This window comes from Gracilinanus agilis, chromosome 2 (assembly GCF_016433145.1).
Source record: "Gracilinanus agilis isolate LMUSP501 chromosome 2, AgileGrace, whole genome shotgun sequence".
NCBI lineage: Eukaryota > Metazoa > Chordata > Mammalia > Didelphimorphia > Didelphidae > Gracilinanus > Gracilinanus agilis.
In genome coordinates this window covers 89,200,441-89,221,808 of record NC_058131.1, presented here as the reverse complement: position 1 = coordinate 89,221,808, position 21,368 = coordinate 89,200,441, and the positions used below count along the sequence as shown (strand labels likewise).

Sequence of the window (21,368 nt, the reverse complement as noted above, 5' to 3'; positions counted from 1 at the left end):
ATAAAGATGTATATACATAATATATATAAAATAAAACTAAATTAAGGGAGATCAGGATAAGTCACGTAGAAGGCAGTATAGAAGGAAACAAAAGATTTAAAAGTAGAATTCAGAAGAGCAGCTGGAGACCAGAGATGGAGGAAAACAAAGAAACCCAATTTATCTAGAATAGAAGAGGAGAGTGATGTATAATAATCCTGGGAAAGTAGGTTGGGGTTAGATTTTGAAGGACTTTAAATGTTCTTTATTTACATTTTATTCTAAAGTAAAAGGGGAATTACTAGGGTTTACTAAGTAGGGAAATATATAAAAACAGTTGCTCCAAAGACCTAGAAATTTATAGCATCATATATAGAAATTTTTCCTTTTATCTTGCAATTGAAGTTACTATAATTCTTTCCTATGAAAATATTATCAGGTTTTATTAGTGTTGAATAAATAAAATCACAGAATTCCAGCACTGGAAGGAAACTCAGTGGTCATTCAGTCCCAACCATTATAAGAATATATGCTTTGGTATACCTGAAAAGTGGTTAGAAAAACTCTAGTATGAAATCACAACCTCCTGAATCATCTATTCCCCTTTGGGTAAATTCTGATGATTAGGAAGTTTTTTCTTATAATAATCCTAAATCTGCTGTAACTACTACTTCTAGTTATACTGTCTGATACTCAGCATTTATTTGAAGAGCACTGTCATGAACCCTCTAAAGTCTTGTCTTCTCTTAGATAAATCTCTTCCTTTGACCAAATTTCATATGACATAAACTTGAGGCCCTTTATCCTAGTCATCCACTTTAGTATGCTCTTCAGCCTACTAATTTCATTACTAAAATGTGGCTCTTAAAACTGGACATAATATTCTAGATCTGGTCTTAACAGGAGAGAATAAAAAGTGGGATTTTAATCTCCTTAGTCCTAAATGTTATTCTTCTCTTAATGCAGCTCACTGCACCAAGTGACACATCTTAAGGAATTTCTGATCCAAGTTCTTAAATGATGCCTTTAATTATATCTTATTAAAAATGATAATTTCTTGTTCAAGATAAATTACAAAGACTACACTCACGTGGAATGCTTTCCTGGGTTAGCATGTACTCTTGTATTTTAATAAGGGAATGAATTTCTAGGTAAGAAAACTTAAATAAATGTTCAGGTCTTACTTTTTTCTTAAGTGCATTAGGAATTGAATATTAATTTGGAAAAGAGTAATTATGATGTAAGATGAAATTCACCATTCTTTATAATGGTCATTTTTTCCAGTATTGTTCTGCTTATACTACAAGACTTATAATAATCATTTAAAGGAAATGAAGTAACTAATAAACTATTTCTAAAATTAAAAATACAACCAATTTCAGCTTAATTGAGCATTTTGATTAGATCAAATTATTTAAACTGAACCACTCACCCTTCCATCTTTATCTACTCCAGCTATCTGACCAGTTGCAATCCTAATTTTGTCAGGATGTAGAGCAAGGCTAAAACAAAACAAAAACTTACATTAATAAAAACATTAGCTAGAGCTACCATTCCAAAAAACAGAAATTTACTTTTATATCAACATTTTCTAAAATTTAAGATGGTATTTTTGAGTTTTAATAATGATCCAATTCACATTTTATTTTCAATACTAAAAATAATTAGCACACTATTAACAGTGCCTTGTGCTTGCTATATGTTCAATAAATGTTTAGTTGAAATAAAAAAATTCTACTTCATTTTTAGCCTATGAAAATCAGAGAAATGTAAATGTCATATCAGAATCTTCTTCAATTCTTAAAGGGCATCAATTCAATCCTTAAATTGCATCAATGCTATGCACTAAATGAGCACAGCAAAATGGAGGCTTTCTGAAAAGAAAAGTTTTAAAAACTATTTCAAGAAACTCATTACTGTCTGTAATAGTTTTTAAATATAGTCACTGAGAAAAACTTGATAATGTAAAGCTATTATTACAATGTCTCATACAATGTTGTACCAAACAACATTGTCTCACAGTGTTCTGCCAAATTTCACTATAACATCATGAAAGCTTGATGTGATGTCTGTCCTTTAGCTAGTTTAATAGACACCAACTTGACTTTCCTCTGTTAATCCACCTTCCAAACTGTATACCTTTCTTCATTTCTCCACTGGCCTTTAGGAACATATTAGGAACATAAGAATCATAGTTCTTATTTCATAAACTGTCCTCTGTGCAATTTCATACAAAACTGTATTTTTTGGGAACCAATAAATAATGTTAGGTGAGGTTTTCCAGGAGATAAAGACATAATGACTAGAATATGGGTGGATGTAGGAATAGAAAGATTAGATAAATTATTAATGAATATTCAATAACATGGAATAAGTATGAAAAGATTTAGGAAATGAAGCAAACAACTAATAGCATTTAATTTTATAAATAGTAAATGATAATGGTGACCCAAAATATAGAGAATATGCCTAAAATGGGACCTCTTTGAAAAAAAAAATACAGTATACAAATGCTCTGGGAAAACATGTAAAATCACATAAAAACGTATTTATTGGGAATTTAATTTATAATACATTTACCTATACAGGAGAGGATCACAAATATATGCATTTTACCACTGCTTGGGAAGCTTGTTAACTTGACACATTCCACATCACCTCTACTCAAAAAGAATATACCAAATTCTCAAACTACATGTAATGGTATTTTAATGAAAACATGTTAACCTCTACATTACTGTTCAGAAATCTGCTTTAGTATCAGCAAAACTAGTATAACAGATTAAAAGAATGGTTAGACCAATTTAATCTATATATGTAGGCATTATTTTATTTTATTTTTTGCTGATATCTTTTCTTTGAATTTCTGTAGTTTCAGTTACCAAAATTCCAAATGAATTTCCTACAATTCCCTTATGAGTTTAACAGAATACAAAAATACCACTATTTAAGAAGATGCAACAGTCAAGAGATACCAACCATTTCACACAGTCTGTGTGACTCAGGTAATGTCTCTGGGTCCTTTCCTCATAATTAAACAAAACTACTACTGAAGCTATGAAATATACTATTTCCCCAGTAGGAAGAAGGTAAACATTTGCTCGACAGTCTTTTCCCCGATAGCCATATCTTTAAAAAACGGTCAAGGTTTTTTAAATAGATGTAACTGTGAAATATTATTGAACCTCCCATAAAAGTACATCTAGGCTTATCACGGATTCATTTTTATGTGAAAATTTTAGAATTAACATGTTCTCTTCTTGGAGTGAATGGCCCAGGAAGTTGCATAGTCCAGAGAAAGTGACAATGGCCTGAGCAGCAGAAGACCTTGGTTCTATAATTCTGTTATTCACTGTATGACACCAGACTAGCGTTTTAAGTTTTTTGTTCTGCTTTGTCCTCATATATAAAATGAAAATAGTCTAAATGATTTCAAATTTCCTTTCAGCACTAAAAGTTTGTGATCTGTTTATATAATATGAATGTAACAATTTAAAGAGTATCAAGGTCTCTATGGAGTAAGGGCACTAGGGAGTCTATATGCTTTTTAAAATGTAGATTACTCCATCCAGTAGATGAAATTGTTACTTTATCGACAGTAAAGGGACATTCTTGTTCTTGCTAAAATGTGACAAAAGTTCTGGATAATGACTTGACTCTCCTTTCCCAGGAGAAGTATGAGTTTTCAGTGCCTCCAGTGTGAACTTAGGAATGCTTGACTTTGAACAGTTGTGATTATCTTTCTGAGCCTGAGAAGAAAAGGGAAAAAAGGTTTCTATGGATGTTCTTCCTTACTTGGTGCTCAGAAGCAGCATGTTTGGAAGGAAAAAAATCAAATATGCTAGTATTAAGTGGACTGGATATGCACATGCCACCTCAGCCTCTACCATGACACTTGGAGATCCCAGGACTGTATTTAAATTTTTACTCTAAAGTAACTGGATTTCAAATGTGGTAAAGATAACAAAGTTATCAATCATTATACAAAAAATGAAGTAAATAACACCAATAAGTGAAAAATCTAGTTGAGATTAATGTACTTTGGTGTTGACTCTGAACTATAGTGTGAAATGAGAATTCTGGTGGATTTAAGTAAATTTTAACTATTCTAACAACCAGTTGATATTTTCATAGCATTTTAAAGTTTACAAGGTACAGGTATCTTTTCAACACTGTGGGAGGTTGGGGGGGGGGGGAAGGAGTCCCTACAATCTGGAAAATCTGTGTAAAATTTTTTGGCCCTCCCTTTGTACCAGAGAAAAAGTCTGAATGCTTTCTTTTTCTTTTATGGGATGTTTACAGTATCATATTGTAATATGGGTTAAGTATTTGCTCATAGGCTTTATATAGATTAATACTAATATATCTCTACCTTTCTAGTCTTTGTACGTCATCTGCTGACTTTTGTGTTCTTTTTGTAAGCTTTAACTTTTTACTTATTTTAACTTTAAGAGAGAAACTGCATATATTTATGGATTTCAAAGTTAAAATATGTTGGTATTATATAATACCACACATATATTTTATGCATTTCATTGGTCTTTGCATGTCATCTGTGGCTTCTGCAAAACTGTCCTCCAAGTCCCATTTAATTTCTTATGCTGACCCATGAGATATTAAAACTGGGAGAAAGATGAGATGTGGAAGGGATGTCTGCACTTTACATATATTATTATCTACTTTGAATCACACAAAAACCTAGTAAAATAGGCACTTCAGACATTATCTTTGTTTTGCAGATGAGGAAACTTAAGACTTAAAATAGTTTAAATAACTTGCTTGAGGTCACAAAGGGAATGTGAATCTAGTCTCGGACCCAAGTTCAGTGCCCTTTCCAACTGGGGTAGGGTATTAAAATTGTAAAAAACAGACTGGGCTAGATTTGGCTACAGCTTTCTCATTCCTGTATTATATACCCTGCCTTCAAAAAAAATTTGTTTAATAAAAAATGAGGAAAGCAAACAAATCTGTTGCACAGTAATATAGTAGGATACGCCCACTCCAGTTTAAGCTTCTCCGGAGGCAGTTCTGTTCGTATGTCATCATAGCTGCTGACATCAGAAGGAATAAACATTGTGATTGGCCGACCTCTCATGAACATTTTGATATATTCTCCTTCTGTTAAAAAAAAAGGCAAAAATGAAGTAAAATGTATTTGCCAAACAATTAGTTCAAATGGAAAAACTGAATTATTAATGCTAAGAGAGATACTATAGAACAAAGCCATTTTAGAGTTTCTTTTTCTTCATTAAATATCAACCAAGGATGCAGAGGACACAATAGCATTAAAAGGTGGAAGGCACTGTACAATGTAAGAGAAATATTTCTATTATGAAAATTGAAAGAGATTTCTTAAGTTAATTACAAGGAAAAGAAAAGACTCATGAGAAATTATTTAAGGGAAAAAAAGGAACTTCCCCACCTCCAACACATGAATATTATAAGGAAAAAGTAGAGCTTCAGGAACTACAATGTAGTACAAACCACGCTAAAAATCAGATACCAAACAAGAATCTTGGGAGAGAATTTGGCTCCACTGGTTTAAAGAATGCCAGCTTTTCGAAGAGGGTCAATATGTACCTGAAATACTTAACATAGAAGATATCAAAATATGGTTGAGGACTCTTGGCGGTCTTTGAGACCTTTTCAGGAAGTATATGAAGCCAAAATTACTTTCATAATAATATTAAGATGTTATTTGCCTATTAAAATTTTCTTGTCTTTTCCAACTACATATCTTTGTGAGGCCAGATTTCTTTCATATACTTCAACCAAAACAACATATTGTAACAGACTGAATGCAGAAGCAGTTACAAAAATCCAGCTGTTTTTTATTCAGCCAGACATTAAAGAGACTTGCAAAAATATGTGAAACAATGCCACTCTTTTCATTAAATATTTTTGCTTTGGAAATTGTTTATTAAAAACATAGCATTTATGTAAACATGTAATGATTTTGTTTATTGTTATTTTAAAATGAATTAATATTTTTAAAATGTCTTTTAATTTCAAATATGGTAAATATGGATATATATATAATATACATAAACAAAAGTTCATTGGGTCCTCAATAATTTTTCTGAATGCCAAAAAAAAAACCTTTTTAAGAATTGACAACCAATTCACAGGCAGTATGTTTGGCACTGGTAATGGAGGGGAAAAAACCCCACAATTCCTTTCCTCAAGTAGTTTATTCTATTGGGGTAAACAACATGTATCCATATATTTACAATGTGTATATATTTGTGTATGTGTGTGTGTATTTGGAGAAAGAAAGAGAGTAATAGTAGCACCTAGGAGATCATGCAGGAGGAAGCATTTGAGCTGAGCTATGGAAGAATTTTAGGAATTCTAGGATGCAGAGGTAAGAAAAAAGTGCATTGTAGGCATAGGGTCTCTACAAGAGGAAAAGTGAGATGGAATGCTGTGTATGAGGTTGGAAATGATTTCAAATGCCAAAAAGAGAAGTTTGCATTTTATCATAGGAGGAACAGGAAGTCACTGGATTTTATAGGGTAAAAGAAAAACATGGTAGACTTATACATTAACAATATCACTTTGGAAGTTGTATATTAGATGGAAAATGGAGAAGGAAGAAACCTGAGTCAGTTAATCTAATTAAGAATCTATTGCAATAGTCTTAAGCAAGAGGTCTGGCCTTTACTAAGGTGGTAGCTATATAAATAAAGAATGAAATATATGTAGGAGATACTGTGTAGAACCAACAAGATTTGGAAAATGAATGTGGAATGAAAGAGAATGAGGAGTCAAGGACGACTCTGGTTTCAAGGACAGTAGAATTCTGGACAGTTAAGATGGGATTAGGGGCTTGAGGATAAGCAAGAGATAATGTGATCTATTTTGGAAATGTGAAATTTGAGATGCTTGTGGGATAATCAATTGGAAATGTTCAATAGGCAGTTGGTTATGTGGGAGTGTATCTCAGGGGACAGACTAGCATTAATGTTCCTAACCAAGGGCTGCTTAATTGTTAAGTGTTATGCTACTGTACTGGCAAGGACCTAATCAACTCATTCCTAATCATTACATAATAAGGAAAAAGTTCTAAGGAAATGGATACCATAAACATAAGGTCTGGAAAAACAGACTGGAATCATTAGGAAGCATATAAGTGATGAAACTTGGATGAGAATGGGAAGGAGTGGGTGAAGAAGGTGAGGGGAATTTGAAGATACTTTTTCTACTCCACAATTTTTCATAGGACTCAATCTAAAAAAACTGAGCAAAGTATGTTTTACTAAAACTGTTAAGCCACTAACAATAATCAATAATTTATATATTTATGGAATGCTTGCACTGGAAACAAAGAATGAATATGGGAGTGGGATAAACATAAAGAACATCAAATTATTTTCTGACTATGCCTCTGAACTCAGATAATAGTTAATCAAAAGCAGTAAGTGCCTAAAACGTCTTAGGAATTGTTCAAGACAATGAGGAAACAAAGACAAAAATGGACTCTGATTTCAAGAAGCCTATGTTCTAATAACAAAGACACCTATAAAATATGTACACAGTAGTTTTGGGGAAAGGGCATTACTAGCAACTGGAGGGGAACAGAAGGAAAATTGGTTGTGCTTGTTTTAGTATGAAAAGTTCGGTATCATTTTAATGACTTTTCTAACAGTGTCTTTGGCTTTAGGAGTAGGATTAAAAACAAGCTAAGGACCTCCTACACTGATGTTTTAAATCATATTTTACTTTTATTACTTATGAATCCAAGAGTGGGTTCTGTTTTCTGCTGCTTTACCACACAATTGGACTTTGAGGTTAGTTAGATGATTACCAGTCACGCTGATTATCACTATTCCTCTTTAGACCCCCTATACCTTTCCTGGTGTCAGGTGGGTATAGTTTATGAATGTTGACCTAAGAAGTCTTATACCCCTTTACACCTGAGATCACACTTCAAGAGTTGAAAGCAATCTTAGTGGTCAAGTAGTCCCACTCCTACACTTTAGAGGTCAGGAAAAGCTTAAAAGTGACTTGATAAAGGCAAGAGAAAGAGGCCTAGAAGGAAGGTTTCTACCTGCACATCCCCTAATCAGGAAAAGAGAAAATGTAAAGGAATAAATAACAGGAATAAGAAGGTATGGTACAGGTCTTCAGGATACTCCTTGGGGAAAGAAAAATAGATAGGCATGACAAATTCTGTTATAATAAATTTCCAGAGAGAACCTCAACTTTTTGTTCTGACAATTACTGTTTTACAGCAATACCCAAGAGGTAGAATGGTGTGGTGAAATTAGACAGTATTTAGAGGGCTGAATCTGGGAGTCAATGGACTAGTTAAAAAATCAGCTGAAGGCAATATCAGTTTTCTTCTTTGGGACTCAGTTGTAAAATAGGATGGTTGTTCTCTTCCAGCTCTAGGTGAATAATACTACCATACTCTATATGTATGTATTGGACCACTTAACATGTTAAGTCTACTGGCTGGGTTCCTGTTGAAGTTATTTGATGTGATGAAATATGAGCTACAGCATTAACTGGAGTATAATTATGGCTGTTTCAAGAGTCCCTCACTTTGCAAATGATCTCAAAAGACACTTTTGTTTCACATGTTCTAAGAAATCCAAATTGTACCAAGTTTTGCTTTGTATACTCACATGTAAGAATGAGTTTCTTATGCTATGGGTAACTAAGGCAGCAATGGGATTAATGAAGTTGATATCTCAAATATTAGCTGAAGAAATGAATGACCTTATATTTTAATAAAGAAAAAAATCGGATGAGTCCCAGTGGATATGATTTTAAAAAAGCAATGTTTGATAAATTCCAGTATGACACACAACTTGGATAGTCTCTGAGTTTTTTATACTGGAATGTGACTTATTATAATTTTTAATAGATTATTTCTTCACAGATATGCACAGCACCCTGGATTCAGAGTTGAAAGAGAGTTCAAAAGTTGTAAACTGCTCATTTTGGAGATTAGGAAAGGGGCTAAGAGAGGTTAAGTGATTTGCCCACAGTGTTCAGTGGGAAAGCTCAGCACAATTTTCACTGTAAAGCTCAATCACTAAAGTCCTGGTTAATTATGAGACTTTCTGTAGGTTGCTATTACTTTGTATTTTACCTAGTTGTCTATAACTCTCTTTTCTACTGAAGGCTGTTCAAAAAAGCTTCAAAAGAAAATTAAATATTCACTATTTTAAGCACTGATCTTTCTAAGATCATCACTTGGTATAAGGAGAAATTTCTTTTCCTTCAATCCCCTCTTCCCTCACCTACAGGGATGTTAAGTGAAAATAAATGATTTTTTGTGTAAACTATATATTTTTTAAAATGCATAAGGATTCTTTTAGATTAAATGAATTTTGTCCACGTTTTAATCTCTAAATTCATGTAATTTTATATATAGATATATAATGTTATTTAATAGAGGAAAGTTGTTAGCAAGATTTTTGAATATTGCCTTTTTTTATATCTATCTATATAAATAAAAACTACTAAGTTGAAAGGGTTACCCATTTTCTTACTTAAAACAAAAAAAAATCAGGGCAGTAAAGGGGAGATATGGTCTTTAACACTTTTTTCTTACTGCATTAGAGACAAGTTATACAAATAGCACAGGAAAAGAAGGCAAACATACATAGAAATAAGCTAGAGCGTGCATATGTACATGCTTCCAAGTTGGACCTACATGCTTGGATTAAATTTTGCAAAGTAACCCAGGCAGAAATAGTTACTGAAGTATAAAACTTGCTTAGCTGCCAAAAAGAATGAATGTTGAACATTCCAGAATTTATGGAAATATTCTATCTTTTTGGTGAGAACAAGCCAGAAATAACCAGCCGCCAGAGGATATGCAATTTGTTAATACAAAAAAAAAAAAAAAGATTTTGCTTTACATTTTCAGTTCTTGCTTCTCAAGATATTGACAGTTATCTATCATAAAGTTGCAAGGCAGGAAAATGAGGTCCTGATAGACAAGAAGTCTATTAATCTTTTAGATGGCTTTTCTAGGCATTAAAAAAAAAAATGTATGCTGCAATCTTCTGTACCCTGTAGCATTTCTCCAATGCACCAAGAAGAAATTTTAAATTTTAATAGATTGTCACTTTCAAATTAAATTCAAATGAACAAGAATATTATTTACCATTTCTACTTTCAGGGGACTTTCAGGTCAGGTAGTATACATGAAAAGCCAAGTAAAAGATTTGAAAAAATAATTAATTTAGAAAGCAACCAGCAGAATAGCTTATTCTTACCTTGACTGTTTTTTTCACGAGTTGATATTTTTGCTGGTTATGAAACACAAATAACATATCTTTAAGCTATTAAAAAAAAACAACTTTCCCTTTCCTGACAATTACAACACATAACCAAATATTTAAGTAACTAATACTTTACATTTCTTTTTAATAGGTGTAGGTTGTTACTCAGATTCTGGAAGTTTTTAATAAGGTACTGAAAATGATTTTAATATTTTTCTTCAGAATGTTGACAAATCCAAACAAATTTATTTTTAAAAACCTTCCACAAATCAATCTATCTACATTTTAGAAAGTATTTTTATTTACCTTGACTGATGATAATATCTTTGTGCCTGAAAAAGGAATATAAAAGTACACAATTAATTTACTAAGATATTAAAATGTCACATTTGTTTATAACATCATGGAAGTGTAAGGACTAGAACAGGCTAAGAAATAAAGTACCTAATCAACTTATAGCATAGAAAGCAAATATTAACTTAAGCCTGTGCACAAAGTAACAGTTATAATGCAACTGATCTAGAAAATTGTATACAATTATGTAATTTTAAATGAATTGAAAGATTTTACTTAGCATGGAGTTGGCTTAATATATATTAACATATAATCATGTAAGGTCTCTGACTGGCTACAACAAACTGTAAAAGTAATTTTTCTCAATGAAATAATATAAAATTCATAATAGATTAATACTCTGGCAATAATGTAAGAGAAAAATTTAACAGTAAGAACTTTTAAATTCGCCTGGAGATAAGCATATCTCTAAATTTGTTGGAATTCCTACCGATACAGTAAGATATGAAATATGAACAAAGCTATAATTATTAAATCTGTAAATAAAAGATATTGGGGGACAACCAGGTGGGTTCAGTGGATTGAGATAAGGCTGTGTTCAAATCTGTTCCCAGATACTTCCTAGCTGTGTGATCCTGGGTAAGTCATATAACCCCCATTGCCTAACCCTTAGCACTCTCTGCCTTGGAACCAATACACAGTATTAATTCTAAGACAGAAAGTGTTAAAAAAAAAAAAAAAGATATTGGTAGGATAGAGGCAATGCCAGGACATATATGTCCCTAATTTTTTCAGGCAAAATGAATGAGCTCTAGAAAACAACTAGATTTCTGTAAAGAATCTGAATTTTAGCTTTCCATTTCTATTTGTACATAAATAATTTGAGTCTCAGGAAGAGCAGCTATCTAGTCTAACCCAAACCCACAGGACCACAAATCCAGAGTTAGCCTAAGAGACCTTCTGGTTTAACTTCCTCATGTCATAGAGGCTCAGAAGGATTAAGTAACTTGTTGAAAGTCTCATTGATTCTAAGCATCATAGGTAGGAGCTGAACTAGATTCTTTGACTACAGGTATGGTGCTTTTCCCACTGAATCAAGCTGCTATAACATAACCAACAAATAATGATCCAGACTCTGCTTAAAAACAACAGAAGAGAAAGCTATTAATTCTCAAAGCATTTCCCTCCACTTTTGGATAGCTATTTGTCTAGAAGTTTTTCATGCCATCAGGCCAAAATTTGTTTCTTTGGTATTTCTAGTCACTGTTTATGGTTCTGGTTAGAGATGAAGAAAGAGGTTGAGAGAGGTTAAATGACTTGGCCAGTGTTCAGTGGAAAAGCTCAGTGCAATTTCCACTGCTGCCATTCCATTACCATAATCCTCAAACAATTACTACTCCTGATGTTGTTGCTTGTCCTTCATTTTTGAAGAGGACTAATGACAGTACAAGGGTGGTCTTGACTTGCATATGAATTAGATTTAAGTGAGGCAGAGTTGCACAGTGATCAATTTCATTCTCTCTTCTAGAATCATCCAAGTACAAAAAGTCAAGATAACTGGGATATGGTGGATGACCTTGTGTCTCTGATCAAGCCCTAAGCACTCCACAGCATCTTCCTCAGTTGCATTCATGTTCACTGAACAAACTATTTTTATCTACCCATTTCTCCTGGGGGTAGGAAGTAGGTTAATCTTCACATGCTTGGAGTAGACATCCCACTAACTCACCAATATGTTTAAGGCCTATCAGTTTCCCTCATCTTGGTTTTTAGCCTGTCTGCTTTACCAGAGTGTAGCAGTTGTTGAACATTCCAGAGCTTCTTGGAGTCCCAGGTGGGAGTTGAGTGAAAGGTGTACACCAAAGGTGGATGAGGGGACCTGAAAAGGGTTTGGCAAGACCTCATACAAGAGGTGCTGGTCTTCCCTGAATACGTAAAAACATCCCACAATTCCCACTCTAGCTACTTACCAAAAGATGTATTGATATGCATAAGCTGAAAAACTATTTTATAGAGATATGGGTTGTTTTTAACCTATCTAAATTTTACAGGCCAATGTCTATTTTTAATTCTATCAATTATTTAGAATGAGTTCACAAAGAGAACAAAAGATCTTGAAATCTGCCCCTCAAACACAATTTCAATTTCAATTAGTATCAATAAATAAAGCATTGATTTGTTGATCATATCATTCGTGCCTCTGGCCACTACTTCCTTCACCCCAGTGTCCTATGAAATGGCATTATTCTTTTGCCAAGGCAGATAATCCCATCACCTGTTCAAGGGACTTCATTCCATCCCCTTTCCTCCAACAAATTGCTTCCTGTTAACCTTATTCTTTCTATTTTATTTTTTCCTTAATTACATGTAAAAACAATTTAAAACTTTCATTTCTTGCAAATTAAAACAACTCTGAGGTTACTACCTCACACCTATCAGATTGGCTAATATGACAATAAAAGAAAGTGATAAATGTTGGAGGGGAAGTGGCAAAATTGGGACACTAATGCATTGTTGGTAGAGTTGTGATCTAATCAGATCTAACCATTCTGGAGGGCAATTTGGAACTATGCCCAAAGAGCTATAAACCAATGCATACCCTCTGATCTAGTAAATACCACTACTAAGTCTGTATCCCAAAGAGATTTTTAAAAAGTGGGGAAAGGACCTTCTTGTACAAAAAATATAAAAATATTTATAGCTGCTTTTTGGTGGTGGCAAAGAATTGGAAATTGAAGGGATGCCCCAAATTCGAGAATGGATGAACATACTGTGGTATATGAAGGTGATGGAAAACTATTGAGCTGTAAGAAATGATGAACAGAATGACTTAGAAAAAGCTGGAAAGACCTACATGAACTGAAAAAGAGTGAAATACACAGAACCAGGAGAACATTATACACAGTTACTGCAAAATTGTGGAAATGATCAACTGTGATAGACTTAACTACCGTCAGCATTCCAGGACAATTCTGTGGGACTTATGAGGGTTTTTATTTTGGGGTTTTGGCTTTATATGCATTAATCTGATCCATTAACTGGACCATAATGGATCAATTAGAACTGATTGATCAATTCAGACCTGATCCATTAAATTAGCATTGCTGGGGGATGGTTTTTCAACTGCATCTAAGTTAGATAATGGCACAAATATGCATATTCAGTCTACATCTCTATGTTCTTCATAATGGTAAGAGATTTTGCTGAATTCAGTGCCAAGATTCAGACTCCTTGGACTCCTTGCCTTGTTTCTCCCCACTTCAAATCTTCATTCAGTTTCCTATCACCTGCCATCAAACCATTAAATCAGTGGTTCCCAAACTTTTTTGGCCTACCGCCCCCTTTCCAGAAAAAAATATTACTTAGCCCTCTGGAAATTAATTTTAAAAAATTTTTAATAGCAATTAATAGGAAAGATAAATGCACCTGTGGCCATCACCTCCCCCTGGATCGCTGCAGCACCCACCAGGGGGCGGTGACGCCCACTTTTGGATTCACTGCATTAAATAAATTCCAGCAATTCTTGATTACCTTCAGAATCAAATACAAAATCCTCTGATTAGTATTCAAAGCCCTTCATACCCTAGACCCTTCCTATTTTTGCAATCTTCTTAATCCCACTATCTGCTCTACAATCCAGTACCACTGACTGCCCTGTGACAATATGCCTGACTTGAGGCATTTCCCCTGGCTATTCCCCATGTCTGAATTCTCTTCTCTCTTATTTCAGCCCCCAATCTTCTTTCAAATCTCAACTATAGTTCCATCTTCAGCAAGTCTTTTCCCAGTCTTCCAGCTTTGGGCCTCCCTCCAAGGTTGTCTACAATCCTGTCTATCTTGTTTGTTAAGAGAGGTTTGAATGCTGTCTCCCACATTAGACTGAGCTCCTTCAGAGTATAGACTGTTTTTTGCCCTTCTTTGTATCTTCAGGGATACAGAATAAATACAAGGTAGTTTAGGGGGAGGTGCTAGCAGTTAGGGAATGGGCATTAGTAAAGGCTTCACTGGAGCAATGTCTTGAATTAGTTAAAGGTAGTTTGGCTACCCTGCAGAGTATGGGAAGGGGAATAACGTTTGAGGATGGAAAGGTTGGTTGAGGCCAGTTTGTGAAGAGTTTTAAAAATCAGAGAAGTTTATATTTATTCTTGGAGGCAACAGAGAACTACCAGACTTTATTGAATAGGGGAATGAGAGTTAGTCTCCTAGACCAGTGATGGACAAACAAGGTCTGGTGGGCCAGATGAGGGCGCCTGAAATGTTCTATTGGGCTGCAGGACATCATTCCTAATCTGCTGAATACAATGAGTAGGATACAATACAATGAAATTTTGAAAGAGTTGCCTTAGAAACAGACTGACAGATGAGCATTTCCTTTCCTTTGGCCCCCTCTTTAAAAAGTTTGCCCATAACTGTCCTAGACTAAATTTCTTTTTACAGTATCTTGCTAGTTTCTTCTTAGATAAAATGGTAAGAATAAAAAAATGATACATTTAAAAGTTTTTCAAGTTTATGATGAATTTTCTAAGAAATCTGCTCTGCCTTTTCACTCTGTTACAATGAAAATAATTTCAAAAGTGTACTAAGTATAACACAAGTATCTGAATACTTGCTAAGCGGTGACTCTTTGCCGTGTATGTCATATAAATTCAGGAAATACTTTATTATTTTTCTTTCCAGAACTTTTCCTAATAAAGCTTCTATATCTCTGAAAACATACAAAATACATGCTACTGTTCAGAGAAAAGCTTGTCACTTTTAGATCAATAAGCTTAAAGGTAATTCTGCTATTATTTTTAAACACCACTAATTTAGTGGGGGCTGTTTCAGTAAAAGAAAAATAATTAATCTATAATTATTTGTAAATTTCATTTTCTGATTTCCTTCAATTGCAACCTGAGGAAAACATGCCTATAGGTTTAGATTGATAATGAATGTTCAGATTCAAACAGTATACATTTACTAAAGTATATATACTATAAACAGTATACATTTGCTACTTGGGGTGAACTGGATAGAACTCTAGCACTAGAATCAGGAGGACCTGAGTTCAAATTAGGCCTCAAGATACTTTCTAGTTGTGTGATTCTGGCCAAGACCCTTAACCCTGTTTGCCTCAGTTCCTCCTCTGTAAAATGAACAGGAGAGGAAAATGGTAATTTCACTCTCTGGCAAGAAAACCTCAAATGGTTTTTGAGCATTTGGGCAGGACAAAAGTCAAACATGACAGAAATGACTTAACAATAAAAATACATTTAATTCAAAGCTGGAGATGAGGGGAAAGACTTTTTTTTTTTTTTAAACCCTTACCTTCCGTCTTGGAGTCAATACTGTTTTTTGGCTCCAAGGCAGAAGAGTGGTAAGGGTAGGCAGTGGGGGTCAAGTGACTTGCCCAGGGTCACACAGCTGGGAAGTGTCTGAGGCCAGATTTGAACCTAGGACCTTCCGTCTCTAGGCCTGACTCTCAATCCAATGAGCTACCCAGCTGGCCCTGAGGGAAAAGACTTATTATATAGTCTGCATACTGTTTTATATGATCCTAAATGTGAGTGGCAACTCAGCATATTTTAATACTTTCACAAATTCATGACCTCCCTGAGTGTGAGACATTCTCTTCTGCCCATCCATTGTTTTTCATGCTGTGTGATACTCATTCATACTTTCCCGTTAGCCTTTCATAGAGCACCTGGGCAGGACCACTAGAAGTCTGCTGATTCTTGGGCTACCCTAAATAACCATTAGTTGTAAGCTTCTCTGCAATGTATGAGATCTTTTTAAACTATACTTGCGGTTTTTTAAATATAAGGAACTCTTGGAAAAGAAACTCCTTCTCCCAGTGCAGCCTGATCTGTCATTTATTACCTTGGAGGACTGGCTGCCTAGGGAAAATGAGAAGCCAAGCGACTTGCCCAGCTGCCTATTTGGCTATTTAGTACTCCACACTTCCTCATCCTATATAAACTCATCACACTTGAATGTAATGTAGGGCTTTGACTTATATATAAAGGATAGATGCCTCAAGTATTTAAACAGTATACTTTGTATCACAAGATGCCAACCCAACTCCCTAGCATCCTAGGTTCATGCCGAGAGACCTTGTGAGGATCTGGCTCCTATTACAGTGTGACTGAAGGCAAAAGTCATTTCATGTCTCCAAGCATCATTTGCCTTTTTTATAAAATGAGGCAAGAGAGATGGAAAGCTTTTTCCTCTCCCTCGAGCTTTATGACACAAATCTTTACATGCTAAAAAATTATTTCAGAGGGTTAATCTAAAAATATTTCATTTAAAACACAAATTCTTATTTAGAACCATGAAATACTTACTTGTCTGCATTTTTAACAACTTTTGATATTAATTTTGATGATGAAACTGCCCGCAATATCTTGTTACGATTATCATCTGAATTCTCCCATGAGCTAAGTGATTTTTCAGCTGTAAGTGTTCGTTTTAAGCTTTAAAAAATTAAAAATTACTTTTAGTTAACATTTTTACAATGATATAATAGCTTAAATAGAGTACAAAGGCAGGGATAAGATTTCCTTAAAGCTGATCCAGAAAATAGAAATAAGGATTAGTTGAAAAGTTACAACTGGATGAATACGTTAAACAAGGCAAATGCAAAGTACTATGATTTTGAAGATTTTCCGATGACACTATTAATATTTTTCCCCCTTAGTACCAATTTTAAGACAGAAGAGTGGCAAGGGCTAAGCAACTGAGGTTAAGCGATTTGCTCAGTCACACAGCTAGGAAGTGTCTTAATCCAGATTTGAACCCAGGACAATTTGACTCTAGGCCTTGTGCTCTGTCCACTGTACTACCTAGGTGCCCCATCAATATTTTGTTAAAGAATTATACATTTGACTTGGGACAGAGATAAGTGTGATTTCATTGACATAGGCAATTCCTGGGTAAGGAAACTATTTCCAAAGTAGGTTGACAATTTCTCTGCAATTTATAATCTCAGAGAATTGCACTGAGAGTTTAAGTGACTGGCCCAAGATAACAGAGGTAGTATGTGTCAGAGAAAAGACTAGAATCCAGGTTTTCCTTCGTTAAAATTCTACCCATTATGCAATGAGTATTAGCAATATAGTTGATCTATTTTTTTAAACTATCACCCACCCCCTCAAGTAAAAATTTTAACAGAAAAGGCAATAAATTTTGCAGAAGTCCCCCTAAATATATGTAGATATGTATGAATGGACATATGGAAACATTTTCACATAATTTATGGATATTATTAGAATTGTTTTTTAGTAATCACTGGATTGGTAGGCAGCCACTTCCAATTAAAATGGTTTTTTTTTCAACTCACAAATAAGAACAGCAGGCAAAGATTATGAAATAGAAACCACTATATCAAGTGGCATAGCACATTTATCATCTAGGCTAAATTACAGGAAATTATATTTTTAAAAGTTATAACAACTTGTTTTGAACATAGCATGTTATAAATTAAAAATACTTCCCCCCCCCCAAAGTGACCTGGAAGTAACATTTATTAAATAATCTCAGCTACAAATTTGCAAGTGCCTTGTTAACATCCTGCAACTCATCCAGTCTTAAATATTTCTTGCAAGAGCACATTCAAACAACAATGACAGAATAGCAAGTATGTTTCCACGAGACCTTTAGAAGCTGAAAAAAGAGTCTGGGGACAAAGACAGTGTTAAGTCAAATAAGAAAACTGTGGAGATTCTAAAAAGCAACCTCTTCTCTTGTATATCACAATGTTTATCCAACACCTTTATTGATAATATTCCATAAAGTTTTTTCTATGAGATTAGGCAGGACAATGACACACTGCCAAGATAGCTAAGAATCTGTGTGACACAAAGACAGAGCATTTGATAAGGGGTAAGCATGCATCAGTTAAATGAAAGAAAAATGTTGTGTTCTTCCAAGTTTTCTATTAAAATGGTGATTTTAGGCAAGACACATTTTAGAAATCAAATGAAAAAGGAGACTAGCTCTTTTGGAATATTTGTAGCTTTATCTTATTACCTAACCAGTTTTAAGAATTACTTTACATATCTCTAAGCTATCCTAAGCATATGTATTGAATAAAAGTTGAAAATATTTCTCCTTTAAGAAATACAAATTTGAAAATAGTTGTCTTTTAATAATAAAGTTGAGCCAAGTACTCACCTGCCTACAAGGTTCTCTGTATGGAACTATACAGGAGTTAGTCAACATGCATTTGGCATGAAGAATTAATTCCTGATTTTTCTCCCTACCTTACAAAAGTGTTAATTATGATAGATGTTTAAAGAAGCCCTTAAGCAAATTTTCAGAAAAGAATGAGACAACAAGTGAAATGAATCAACTTTAGCAATCAAGCAAGAACTTAGAGAGCATCCCCCAAACAGAAAACTAAGGTGCAAAGAGTAATTAGTTTAAAAAAAGCACCTTCAAGTTGTAATGATACCAAATTATGGTGAGGATCACACAAAGTAATTTTCTATTTAAGACACTGAAATGATCATGAATATAGGCATATTATGCAACTTAAATGCAAGAAGATTTTGGCTTGGTTTTAGAGATTGTATCTGACTATCAAATCAAATACTAAGAAACAGTACAAACTTTTAGACTAAAAAAAAGTAGTACTTAATATCCTAATACTGTTGCTGTAATAAAGGCTATAGCAAGAAAGAGAAAAGCCAAGTTCTTCTTCAGAATCTGTAGGTTGCTGAACTTTCCCCAAGACACTGAATTTAGGTATCATTACAACCATTCCCTATCTCTGTACTGGGGTCAGCAAAAACCTTTTGGTGTGAGAAGAGCTCTTGCTTTCTTGAGTTTGTCTGTGTGTTTGGAGAGGCTGGGGAGAAGGTGATGCTCGAGTGTGTGGACTCTGATCGTTAGAATGAGAATCCTCTCTTTTTTCTTTCTGTCCTTGTGATTTTTCTTTCTTTTTTTCTGTACTGCTGTAAAATAAAGTATAATATGCAACAGATGTTTAAACAAATAAGCAGGGAACTTAACTAATAAGTGAAAGAAAACATATGAATAGACAAAATCCTAAAGTATGCACATAAATAAGGATTCACATTGTTTTTACCCAATAATAGTTTTCCAAAGGCTAAATTAGCTACTTATTCTCATAACTTAAACACTGTCACAAAGTCAGTTACTATCACCCAAGAAGTCATAAGTAAATACTTACAAAGGAAAGGCCATCTTTGCATAGATACCCTGATGGATTTCTAAGTGTGTGTCTTCTTGGCTCTTGCCATACGTGTACATGCACAAAGGCAGGATGAGCAAACTGAGTGCTTATACAAAGTAACTGAAAAGAGGGGTTGCCCTTCTGGGGCGGATCAAGCTATCAGTTATAACTTTCTCACAGTGATGCCAAGGAAATTAAGCCATCAAATGTAAAAACCTAGTAAAAATATCTGCAGACACTTAATGCTTACTTTTATCATGGTACTTATAGTGCTTACATGGACTTTCTGACCATTATATTTTCTACACTGTTGAAATTCAGATACATTTTTGTTTTAGGTTGGCCTTCTCCTAATTTACTCATGTTTAATCTTGTTGAAAATGTGTGACAATCTATAGTTCTAAATTTCAAATTCTAATTAAACTTTAGTATAGAAGTTAAGTTTAAAATCCATCTTCCTGACTTGATTTTTAACATTTTGTGATTACAATTGCCTTGTGTTTTCACAATTTTTTGATTGCTTATCTCATCAGCAAAAAATATTTTGGGCATGTACTACTAATCTAAGATATTTATAAATTAATGTACTATTACATTGTTATGCATATTATAAAACTTATATAAACACAGATGTTAAAAATGGATTAAAGGTAAAACAATATTTGACTCTAGAGTCAATAGGGAGCTATGAGAGTGTGAGTAGTTAAGAGTGATATGGCCACATCTATGCTTGAGGAAAATCATTCTGATATCTATGTGTCAGATGGATTAGGAGGGGGAAAATGAAAGGGAAGGAGACCAGTTAGACTATTTCAAAAGTCTAGGTAAAAGAGTTTGATTTAGGGTGGTCTCTATTTGGAGCAAAGAGAAAGTAGATGCAAGAGAGATGTTGTAGAGATTCAAGGAAGAGGTTAGGTCATAACTACCCTGATGCACCAACTGCTTAGTTAAATCATTCAATAATATTTACTAAAAGGGCCTTCTATGTGAATTATGGTAAGAGCTGGGAATACAGAAAATGGGCAAAAAAAAAAAACAACAAAAAAACAGCCTCTGCTGTCAAGAAACTAACAATCTAATGGGAGAAAAAATATGCAACTTATGTACAAGCAAAATATATACAGGATAATTTGGTGGTAGTCTCAAAGGGAAGGTGCTAAGATTAAGGAGGACTAGGAAAGGCTCCTTTAAGAGGTGGATCTTTAGCTGAGAGTTGAAGGAAGCCAGTGAATTTTGGGGATGAGGAAGGAATCAATTCCAGGCATGAAGCAAATGATTGTGAAAATGCCATGTCAGGAGATGGAATTTTGTACAAGGAACAATAAAACTAGCGTTCCTGTTTCTCAGAGTACAAAGGAGAATAAGGTGTAAGAAGACTGAAAAGGTTGGACAGGGAGAAGTTATAAAAGGTTTTACAAGTGAAACGGGTTTATATTTGACTCTAGAGGTAATAGGGAACTATTCGAATTTACTGAATTCAGAAGTGATACGGTCAGACCAGTACTTTAGGAAGATCAATTTGAGTACTGGTACAAGATCTTATCACTTCTCACCTGGTCTACTGCAATTCACTGCTGGTGAGTTTGGCTGCAAGCCTCTCTCCCCATCCCAGTCTATCCTCCTCCTTTTTGTCACCAAAGTGATTTTCTTAAAGTGCTGGTCTATGTCACTAACATACT

General features: G+C 34.2%; 1 protein-coding gene across 1 annotated transcript in view; it reads right to left on the bottom strand.

The window, feature by feature from the left end:
- The window catches only part of EML4 (EMAP like 4), a 117,376-nt gene that overhangs the window by 62,146 nt on the left and 33,862 nt on the right, over positions 1-21,368 (bottom strand). Inside the window, exons 4-10 of the mRNA XM_044663278.1 lie at positions 19,286-19,447; positions 16,838-16,966; positions 10,527-10,552; positions 10,215-10,247; positions 4,974-5,097; positions 2,959-3,108; positions 1,412-1,481 (exon numbers count right to left, since the gene is read on the bottom strand). Of these exons, the coding sequence (XP_044519213.1) occupies positions 1,412-1,481; positions 2,959-3,108; positions 4,974-5,097; positions 10,215-10,247; positions 10,527-10,552; positions 16,838-16,966; positions 19,286-19,447 (694 nt within the window). The remainder of the gene's footprint in view (positions 1-1,411; positions 1,482-2,958; positions 3,109-4,973; positions 5,098-10,214; positions 10,248-10,526; positions 10,553-16,837; positions 16,967-19,285; positions 19,448-21,368) is intronic.